The sequence below is a fragment of the Saccoglossus kowalevskii genome, chromosome 2 (assembly GCF_978046115.1).
Source record: "Saccoglossus kowalevskii chromosome 2, keSacKowa6.1, whole genome shotgun sequence".
In the NCBI taxonomy this organism is placed as follows: domain Eukaryota; kingdom Metazoa; phylum Hemichordata; class Enteropneusta; family Harrimaniidae; genus Saccoglossus; species Saccoglossus kowalevskii.
This window is the reverse complement of record NC_140642.1, coordinates 11,857,631-11,869,480: the sequence shown is the minus strand read 5'-3', so window position 1 is coordinate 11,869,480 and position 11,850 is coordinate 11,857,631. Positions and strand designations below refer to the sequence as shown.

Here is an 11,850-nt window from a genome sequence, read left to right as displayed (position 1 = left end):
CATGGGCGCTGTCTTAATAAAGTAGTGTGTGTTATTGGACGAATTGAACACTTGCTGCGCTGTTTTATTGCACGAACTGGTCACTGACAGGCAACAACCAGCGGCTATTATATCCATAGCTGCGGTTCCATAGCTCTTTTGTACGACTGACAACTGATTTTTACATTTTTATTTATGTTCGTAGTATGGTTTTGTATCTTGTCAGTCACCTCTGGGGACGACTAATGCCGTTGAGCAATAAAAAAAGACGTGCGCCGACAAGAGAGCTATGAACCACATACGGCTATTCATCGGTGGTCAGTCAGTTCGCCCCAAAGTCAGTTCGCCCCAAAGTCGGTTCGCCCCAAGTTTACTGGTGTTCGTTTTCGCGGTTATGCGTGCAAGGAAATGTGGTTTTGAAATATTTTAAAAATTATACTTAAGTAAAAACCACATCGAAGGAGGCTGATCGCCGCGATTGTAGCATATCGCCCGAAGAGTCGAACCGGTGTCGTGCCATATGCGTCGTGATAGCGATACTTTGCCTTTTTTTTGCCATGCGCTGTGATAGCGATTTTTTGCCCTATTTTAAAGTCGTTACCTGTTCGTTATTTTAAGAACTTCGATGTTATGTATTTTATAGTCGTTACCTGTTCGTTATTTTAAGAACTTCGATGTTATGTATTTTATAATCGTTACATTAAGAACTTCGATGTTATGTATTATCGTAAATTTAAAGAACTTCGATGTTATGTATTTTATAGTCGTTACCTGTTCGTTATTTTAAGAACTTCGATGTTATGTATTTTATAGTCGCTCCCTGTTCGTTATTGTAAGAACTTCGATGTTATGTATTTTATAATCGTTACATTATCGTACACTTAAGAACTTCGATGTTATGTATTCTCGTACTTTCATCGAAGCCTGAACGGAAAGATTGCTGGCTGCTTTGACCTGTGAACGCCAATTATAAAATCTATCGGGTCGGAGAGTGTCGTACGGACTATTAGGTCAAACGAGTCTGCGATCATAGCACACGGCACAGCACGGGTTCGGGCGATATGCTACAATCATGAATCGCGGCGATCAGCGTCCTTCGATGTGGCTTTACTTTAGTATAATTTTTAAAATATTTCAAAACCACATTTCCTTGCACGCATAACCGCGAAAACGAACACCAGTAAACTTGGGGCGAACCGACTTTGGGGCGAACTGACTGTGGGGCGAACTGGTCTGGGGCGAATGTGCATTGGGGCGAACTGACTGTGAATCTATTCATCGAATCACGATGGAATAAATACACGAGGTACAGGAACGCGTGTTCAGGGTTAACCTCGATACAATGCTTGTGGGTCCCTTTCATGCAATGAAATTAAATAACACCATGGAGGCTTGACTTGAGGGTTATATTGTCTTTAATGCGCACCATCTATCACATAACCATGCGTTACATGCGATATGACACGATACGTTTAACTGAAAGATACACAAAGAAATCAATACAGTACTCAAATATTCTCAAAATACAAACATAAATGTCCATAGGCATATACATGTACAAGTCACACAAGAAAATTTAATCCAATAAAATATAAGTATAATAGCATAAAGAACCATGTCTCACCGAAACAATTTCCCAACACCTCCAATGGAAGGGACTAACATCAGCTTGTGCTAACGGCTTGCTTTACAACAACTGTCCTTCAATAGTGGGAAAGCAAATAATAAAATATTGTCTATAAACCAGAAACCACTAGATACCGGTAAAATTCTATAGAATATAACAAATACAATATTTCTGAAGACATAGAATTACAAAACTATGCATAAATCAATAAATCAGACGTAAAATACAGCAAATACTCTCACTAGTGAAATCAGTCAGCGCAAACATATGCAAATGAGTCGCGAGCGATAACATAACGTACCGAGCAGAAGTCACATAGTTGAAACAATTCAGCAACAAAACCTTTCAGAAATATACAATAATGTCAACTGTATACTAAAAAATGAATTGGAAAACACAGTAGAATAACAAACTGTACATACCAGCGTGCTTTACTTAGCGCCGCTCACTACACAACAAGTTTCTCTGATCAACGATCGGCTGACTGCACGAGACCAGGTCAAACAAAAGCCTAATCCCCATCTACCAAAGAGGGCGCTCTACCGCAAACTGAACATAAAGAAATTTGGTCTCAACACTCCCTCCCCTGAATTGCAACTCGCAATTCCAAAACTACAAAGAGAACAAATTTTAACAGAGTTTACAACTGTTACTCAACTGAAAATACAACTACTTATTCAGTTCTGCCTCGACTAGTATACATAATTTAGCGACAGGTCTTTCTAAGATTGACGTCTTGGTCCTCACTCTGCAAGATCTCACATCGCCTTTCTTGTCCTTAAAAGTTGTTTCTACTACTCCCATCAACCAACTATTTCTGGGTACCAACTTGTCAACAACAAGCACAATATCTCCAACTTGTACATTGCGTCTTTTTCTCTGCCACTTCGGTCTCTGCTGCAGGGTAACTAAATACTCCTTTCTCCAGCGACACCAAAATACATCTATCAAGTACTGAGATTGACGCCAACGTTTTCTTGCATACATGTCACTCTTCTCGAACACTCCAGGCGAACTAAGTGCACAAGCTCGTGGATTAATCAGCATGTTAGGTGTCAATGGTAGTAAATCATTAGGATCTGATGACGTTGTAGTCAGTGGCCTATTGTTGACAATATTCTCAGCCTCACAGAATAAAGTACTGAGCGTCTCATCATCAACAATTCGGGGTTGTTCTCTCAACAGGCTGTACAAAATCTTCCTTATGCTACGAATCATTCTCTCCCACACTCCGCCAAAGTGAGATGCTGCTGGAGGATTGAAGTGCCACTCTATGCCTTCTGCACACAGAACATCATTCATTCAGGACTGGTCCAAACCTTCAAGTGCATGTCTCAACTCCTTTTCTGACCCAACCAAGTTGGTGCCATTGTCAGATCTGATGCTTCTAACAGGACCTCTTCTGGCCATGAACCTGCGTATAGCATTTATGCATGCATCAGTTTCTAACGAGTGCGCGATCTCTAGGTGGACTGCTCGGGAAGAAAAACAAGTGAAAATCACACCATATCGTTTCACGTCAGATCTCCCTCTGCGCACAGTTAAAGGCCCAAAATAATCCATACCACAGAATGTAAATGGTGATACTTCTGCAACAACTCTATCAGCTGGTAAGTCAGCCATTACCTGCTCACATGGTGCTGCGTGATACCGTTGACATGTGACACAACTTCTCGCTACTCTTTTTGCCAACTGACTTGCTCCATATATCCAATACTTCTCTCTGACTTTCGCCAAAATACTATTTCTTCCCAAATGACCAACAGTAGAATGAGCATCCCGAACAATCATTACAGATACTTTTGAGTTCTTTGGTAACACAATCGGATGCTTTATCTCATAAAGCAAGTCTGCCTTCTTCAGTCGTCCACCAACACGAATAATACCATCATCTGTCAACACGGGGTCATACTTGAAAAGAGGACTTCTTTTTGTCACTGTCTTGCCTTTGGACAGGACTTCTATCTCTTCTATGTATGCCTTCCTTTGAACATATTTAACAACTGCTACTTCACTTTCATATAACATCTTTGGAGTTAGGCACTGGACAACTTCTTCAAATTGGCATTCCAGTTTTCCAATGAACTTGAGGAACTTGTTCTTAGCAATGATGACCCAGGCCATTACTCTCTTCAATTTCCACCAACCAGAAATTCTCGTCAATAAGGAATCTATAATTGATGTGTCTTCAAACTCAATGGTTGCACAGCTAGTCTTCACTTCTGGGTCATTCTCCTCTATCCGCATGGAAATCACCTGTTCTGGCCATTCCGCTTCCTTCTCCCACAGAAAGCCTGGTCCACAAAACCAATTACTATTATTCAATTCGTTAGTTGTCTTAACACCTCGTGATGCCAAGTCTGCTGGATTTCTCTTGGTATCCACATAACGCCACTGTTCAGGGACTGTAGCTTCTCTTATGACTTGAACACGGTTGGCAACAAAGGTGTGGTATCTTGCTCTGTCATTCCTTATATATCTCAAAACCGCAGTGCTGTCTGTCCAGTAGATTGCTTTGTCAATCTTGAAGTCTAACTCTCTTTGAACAATTGAGACTAATCTCACTGCCAATGTTGCTGCTGTAAGTTCTAATCTTGGTATTGTAATTTTCTTCAAAGGAGTTACTCTTGCCTTCGCGAACACAAATGAACAGTGTATATTTTCACTTGAGTTGATTTGTCTGAGGTAGATAACACAACCATATCCAATTTCACTTGCATCAGCGAAAGCATGCAGCTCTCTGTATGTCACGTTTCCGAATTCAGCTGGTACATAGCATCGGGAAATTCTTACTTCTTCCAAATCTTGCATGCTTGTTTTCCACATCTGCCACTTGCCATGTATGTTATCACTTGGTTCATCGTCCCATCCAGCTTCTTGTTTGCACATCTCTTGAAGCACACTCTTTGCTGGAATGAGGAGTGGAGCTATAAAACCCAACGGATCATAAATCGAGCTGACTTCAGACAGCATTGACCTTCTTGTCACCTCTGTCTTCTTGATTTGGCACTTGAATTGGAACTCATCCGTCTCTGCATTCCACAACACACCTAGTGTTCTCTCTGTAGGAAGCTGCGATGATTCCAGATCCAAGTCCATCAGTTCTTTAGCTCGATCATCCAGGGGAATCTCTCTCAAAACTTCTCGTTCATTGCTAGACCACTTGGTGAGGTTGAAGCCTCCTTCTTTGCACAAGGCCTTTAGCTCCTTCACCAGTTGAATGGCTTGTTCAACATTTTCCACTGACTTCAGTCCATCGTCCATGTAGAAATTGTTATGTAGTGTGTTGACTGTTTCTTCTCTTGCATTGCATATGTTGTCTATACCAGTTCTTCTCAAGCTATAATTAGCACATGATGGTGCAGACACAGCTCCAAACAAATGCACTGCCATACGATAAACCTTGGGCTTCTGGTCTAAGTCTCCCTTTGGTAACCATAAAAATCTCAACAGGTCTCGTTGACTCTCAGGCACCTTCACCTGATAAAACATGCACTCAATATCACTTGCGAAGGCTACAGGAAACTCTCTGAATCTCATGAGTACTCCTTTAAGATCATTCATTAGGTTTGGCCCTGGTAGCAAGACATCATTCAGCGATGTACCATCACACTTCGCTGCACAGTCAAACACCACTCTGATCTTGTTTGGCTTTCTAGGGTGATATACACCATGATGGGGTATATACCATTCTTTCCCCTTCTTAGCCGTCACTCCATCAGGAACCTTTTCTGCATACCCATTTGCAATCACCTTCTCCATGAACTCTATGTAGTCTGCCTTGAAATGTGAATTCTTGTTCATTTTCGCCTGCAGACCCTTTAACCTCTGCTCTGCCATATGCCGATTGTTAGGCAATTTCACATCTGGATTTCTCAGAGGGAGATCCACTTGATAATGACCATTCACCATCTTACAAGAACTGTCCATCACTTCCATAAAGCGCCTGTCTTCCCACGACCATTCTCTTCTGTCATCAACAGTTCTCTCTGGAAAGTCATAGTTCAGACTCTGTCTATATAACTTCTCTAAACTATTGTCAGCAATGACAAAATTACTTGAATACTTCATCTTTCCACCTTTCTTAACACCCCAGGCAACCCATCCTAAAGGCGTCTTTGTAGCATATGGACTCCCTGGTGGTCCTGTCCTCACATCTATAGGTGCATATGCTGCTGGAACATTGTTACCAATAAGCAAATCGATATTGCTACTGATTTGCAACCTTGGCAACTCAATATCTCCCAAATGTTCCCATGTGGATACATCTTTCTGGGTAGGTATATGCCACTTCTCTACGGGCAAGCTTGACTTCGTAAATACAGGAGGCAGTTGCACTGGAACCCCGTTACCACTGATGGCTTTTATTCTCAGACCGGTTATCACCTTCGTTGGCACACTACATGAAGCACCCATTGTCTTCATAGTAAGTTTCATTCCAGTACCACTTGCCTGCAACTTCTCTGCCAAACCATCAGTGCAAAATGATACATTACTGCCAGGATCTAAGAATGCGTAACATTCTGCTGTCTGAGATCCCATGGTCACCTTCACTGGAATGATAGGCATCGTACAACCACTAGTATTGACCCTTGTTGGCTGGTCAGCAGTTGTCGCACTACTGGTAAGCTGGTTGTCGCTATTCTGCTTCTTTTGCCGGGCAAAATTATGCAAGAGGGTGTTGTGATTGCCTCTGCACACATCACAAGTTATCTTCAGGTTGCATCCAGTGGAAAAATGTCCTTTCCCAAAGCAAAGAAAACACACCTTTAATTTTCTCACAAGATTTCTTCTATTTTCTAGAGACATTGCTTCAACTTCTGGACAGGTAGCTAGTCGATGTGGTCCATCACAACTCCAACATTTTAGTCCACTATTGCCAATATTTGTAGCAGCAGACACCTTACGCTGTACATTGTCTCTTCTCTGTCTTCCATCAGAAGTCATGCTATCTCTGCCATAAATTGGATCATTCAGCTTAGTTGCTTCTGATTGGATAAAATCTACCAGGTTACTAAAACCAATTCTCATCTCATTTCTACGAAGACCTTGAACAATACTTCTCCACCTCTCATGCATACTAGGAGGCAACTTCTGAACAATGCGTATCAAGTTCTCTGAATATTCCAGTACACCCAAACTACCGACACAGTGGGTTGCAGCCTTGCATTCACTCAGGAACACAGCAAACTCATCCAGGGCCTTTGCATCATCACCTCGGATATGTGGCCAAGACAGCACCTTCTTTATGTAAGAATTAGCAATCACCTCTGGATCACCATATCTTCTCTTTAGTTCCTTCATGGCAGCTGGATAACCAACATCAGAGTCCAGGTATGAGAAACCAACTACAATACGGTGTGCTTCACCTGTTGTGAACTGCTCCAGATAAGCTATTTTCTCATCATTGGCACAGGAACTTTCTATTCTTGATTTGAACTGTCTCATGAACTTATTGTAGCTTAAACAGTCACCACCAAACTTTGTTATTTCAAGTTTAGGCTTCTGCATCTCAATCAACACATCACTGAAGTTCTTGTTAGAAATCTTTGGACTGTCAGGCAACAATATTTTGTTTGATACTGATTTACCATCTTCAAGCTCACTTAGCTGACCTTCATTCTCAGCACCATTCATACTGTCACATTCACTGCCCAAAGACTGGCTGTCAGTATCATTTTCAAGCTCCTCTATCAGCTGACTTCTGGCTCTGGACACTGCTAACTTTGTTTGGATCTTGTGTGTTTCTGCTTGATGCTGCATTTGTATTTCCAATAATTTCAGCTTCATCTCTAGTGCCTGCTTATCTCTGACCAACTTCTCCTTTTCTATTAACTCTGATTCCTTTACTCTTTCAATAGACTTTATTGAAGATCTCTTACTTCTCATTGAACTCACTGTAGACCGTGATCCAGTGACAGCTTTGACATTTTTTGACATAGATGAAAACCAGCTCTCTATTTGGGACTTTAAATTTGTGACCCAAACATCTTTCTCATCATACCATTTCTCAAAATGTTCAGCACGATCATGTTCACTTAACAAGGCACAGTACTTATCATTGAACTTCAGAAACTGTTCATATTTATCCATCCACTCAGTATGAATGTCTTTAACGCTTTCAATCGGAGGGTTTTCTGCCATCAGGGACTTTATTTTCTCAGATACAGACTTCACACTCCTCCATGCTTCCCCAAGAGCCTTAAACTTTACCTCTTCAGCATATGTCTGTCCTTGAGGGGTTAACTTCCGCTTTCTATCTTCATCCATTTTGACGAATATCCCTTCACCAATAGAATGTTTCGTTAATGAGAGATGTGGGTCCCTTTCATGCAATGAAATTAAATAACACCATGGAGGCTTGACTTGAGGGTTATATTGTCTTTAATGCGCACCATCTATCACATAACCATGCGTTACATGCGATATGACACGATACGCTTAACTGAAAGATACACAAAGAAATCAATAAATACAGTACTCAAATATTCTCAAAATACAAACATAAATGTCCATAGGCATATACATGTACAAGTCACACAAGAAAATTTAATCCAATAAAATATAAGTATAATAGCATAAAGAACCATGTCTCACCGAAACAATTTCCCAACACCTCCAATGGAAGGGACTAACATCAGCTTGTGCTAACGGCTTGCTTTACAACAACTGTCCTTCAATAATAATAATTGAAATAATAAAAGCAAATAATAAAATATTGTCTATAAACCAGAAACCACTAGATACCGGTAAAATTCTATAGAATATAACAAATACAATATTTCTGAAGACATAGAATTACAAAACTATGCATAAATCAATAAATCAGACGTAAAATACAGCAAATACTCTCACTAGTGAAATCAGTCAGCGCAAACATATGCAAATGAGTCGCGAGCGATAACATAACGTACCGAGCAGAAGTCACATAGTTGAAACAATTCAGCAACAAAACCTTTCAGAAATATACAATAATGTCAACTGTATACTAAAAATGAATTGGAAAACACAGTAGAATAACAAACTGTACATACCAGCGTGCTTTACTTAGCGCCGCTCACTACACAACAAGTTTCTCTGATCAACGAACGGCTGACTGCACGAGACCAGGTCAAACAAAAGCCTAATCCCCATCTACCAAAGAGGGCGCTCTACCGCAAACTGAACATAAAGAAATTTGGTCTCAACAATGCTAGTAATAACTCCTAGCGTATTCCGGGTGTCTTGCATCATACGGCGTGTCACTGAGAAAATATTAAACCGGTACTGATAGTGCGACATTGCACCGAGTACCGTCGCATCGCCTGAGCGTGGATAGTCTGCGAATGCACATGAAATCGTAATGCGGTCAATCATGTCAGTCGTGTCTGAGCGCAAACATATTATTCAACATCATCAGAAGGTACTGACATGCTTTTACGGAGTTTAACTGAGAGAATATTACTAACAGTATGACATTGCACAGCCCTGTGTAAATGCCTGTTGTTCCAGCCGCTAAAAACTGTAGGGTGGCGTACACATTTCACCGAAAGTACCGTTCGTTTCGCCTGAGGTGGGTGGTCTGTGCATGGATTTTTTTTTTTTTGCTCCATGGTCTGTGCGAAGCACACAAAATCGTAATGCGGTCAATCATGTCATTGGGTAAATGGAATCAAACACAAAAATATTATTCAACATCATCGGTAGGTATTGACATTGTTTTCTTTGCCCCGTGAATCTTAAAAACCGATCGAAACGCGACTCGATGTTGTCAACTTGTCGTTTTCAAATTAAACATTTTGAAGAAAAAAACGAACTCGAGCGTTGACGATAGCATTATGCTGATATATATACAAAACTCGTAAAGACTAATGTACTTTTATTAAATACAGCCAAAACAAAGTCAGCTTGGACATTCAGTTGTGAAACATCACAAAATAAACGGTGCCAGCGATAGATTTCGCGAATGCAAGAACAAAATCAAAAACACAATCAAAGGCGCCGACCACGCGCGTTGGAAATAAATAGAACGCGTTGCGACGAGAAATCTCACCTGCATCTTTCACTCACGCAAACGCACACACATATTTCCATATATTGAATACGATCGCAACGGAAGGATCAAGTTTAAATCATCTTTGTATTATTAAACACAACTTGAAAGCAACAGTCTCACACTGAATCAATCAATGTTTATCAATTATCAAACTAAACATTCAATGAAGCAGACTGTGACGGTTAAGGTAGCGAGAAGGGAAATTTTCACTTTTTTCTTGATTTTTCAAAAATTGATAAAACGTTCATTTTAGACCTTGATACGAAAAGACAAGGATAAAACGAAAAATGAATTGAATATCCATCTTCTGAAAAAAGTCAGCTAAACAGTTTACCACCACGATTGTGGTGAATTAGCGAGTTATCGACAAAGACGACCGGACGTCTCTGGTCATGAGCTGGCTGGTTCGAATTTATCCACTTTTACAGTGATGAATATTACGTTCGAGTTGAGTTACTTGTAATTACAAGCTTGATTTACATTTTTCTTGTGGTGTTTTTCGTCAATGTATTAAATATAAGTGCGTTGGGAAATATATTATATTGCGTCAGTGAAAGAGGCTGGTGAGACTGCGTCACAACGCGTTCTATTTATTACCAACGCGCGTGGTCGGTCCCTCTGATTGCGATTATTTTGTATTTTTATTTTCGAAATGTGTCACTGGCTGCGTTTTTTATACGTCTCGCAACTGAACGTCCAAGCTGACCTTGTTTTAGCTGTAATGCCAGGCAGGGGGAAATTTTATTTCTTTTCGGAAAACACCTCCATCCAGCCACCTTTCACCGCATGTGAGGTCATGACAGTCAACTCACTAAACTCTTGAAGTATACGAAACGTGATTGGTCATTTTTCGACATGATTGGTTGCGACCCGGAAGTAGTTTACTCTCGCTCAACTTTCCTGGTAAGTAACGTGAATTTATCGTTGCCTCTGCCATTTTAATAGTGTGTCGTTTTATCGTGGATTTTTTTCTAAAGTCCAATTATGAATATTTGTGATCGAACGACTTTTGTTAATACTTTTCTGATAATTAATGTTGTTAATATCTATTCTGAGTAATCCTGTAATTTAGCAATTTGGACCCTTCACTGTTCACGCGAGTCAGAGCATGTGGCTCCCGATGTGGCCACCCATGCTCGATCGGCGTAACGGTATACGTGTTTGTGGGTGTGGGGGTAAACTAAAATACGTTTGTAACCGCGGTCATGAATAGAAATAATTATTTACTTCATTATACATGCTTTGGGGCACTCCTCGCACCTTTTGGGCTAAATGATCTGTTTTATATGCACCATATGTAATTTATCTAATTTCCATATTTTTCTTAAATTGGAATTATCTCTTGAAGAATTCGACATATTTGCCCTTTGAGTCAACTTTGATAGGGATATTCATTGTTGTAATAGATGCACTATTAGGGATAATTCACTAATTCGACAGATTTTGACCAAATTTTATAGAGATGTACATTGATGTAATCTGTGTGCCATATTACTATTGGGGTTAATTTGCATATGTAAATTGTCAAAAGCATATTGTTTTTTTTTACTAAATTTGGATTATTTCTTAAATGACTCAACAGGTTTGGATCAAATTTGGTAGGCATATACATTGATGTAATTGTCATGTCATATTATTGGGAGTAATTTGCATATGTAAATTAGCTAATGAACATCTCAACAGATTTGATGTAATCTGCATGTCATGTTGCTAGTGTGGATGATTTGCATATGCAACTTAATAGCTAAATTACATATTGTTTTGATAGTCGACGAATGCGTGGTGAAAAAATATGCCAGTATTTTATTTGTGCAATCATTATTTTTATTCGAATTCTAGGCCTCTAAATTTATGTGCTACAAATTCATTGTAGGTATGAATGACATGGTGCTTTCATTAAACCTCTTTGTGTTTCTTTTTTTTTAGAGAACATGCAGATGGACCAAACAAGCTGAGGAGACTGCCCTCATAAAAAAACAGTCACCCAATTAATGAGGAGTCTGCCTTCACAAAAGAGAGTCACGCAATTAATGAGGAAACAGTCCCAAATGCAAAATTGAGGGTATAACCCTTACTAATGAATCTCATAATTCAGTTTGCAATATATCTGATAATAAATTTGACACTGAACCTGATAATGTACTTGATAATGAATTGAATGGAATGGAACTGAATATAAAGCAAGCTGATAGAACTTGTGCTAAGACTA

The 11,850-nt window shown here is 39.8% G+C and overlaps 2 protein-coding genes and 1 long non-coding RNA gene across 3 annotated transcripts; 1 reads left to right on the top strand and 2 right to left on the bottom strand.

The window, feature by feature from the left end:
* Window positions 1–2,275: 2,275 nt before the first annotated feature.
* Window positions 2,276–2,908, bottom strand: LOC146748120 (uncharacterized). The gene has a single exon (XM_085504754.1). The coding sequence runs from the start codon at window positions 2,906–2,908 to the stop codon at window positions 2,276–2,278; it is 633 nt and encodes a 210-aa protein (XP_085360880.1).
* LOC102806924 (uncharacterized) lies at window positions 2,909–7,876 on the bottom strand. Its single transcript, XM_085504751.1, has one exon. The coding sequence runs from the start codon at window positions 7,874–7,876 to the stop codon at window positions 2,909–2,911; it is 4,968 nt and encodes a 1,655-aa protein (XP_085360877.1).
* Window positions 7,877–10,502: 2,626 nt separating this feature from the next.
* Window positions 10,503–11,779, top strand: LOC146748119 (uncharacterized). The gene is made up of 2 exons (XR_014931214.1): window positions 10,503–10,544; window positions 11,568–11,779. It is a non-coding gene; the product is annotated as an uncharacterized LOC146748119 (long non-coding RNA).
* Window positions 11,780–11,850: the final 71 nt, after the last annotated feature.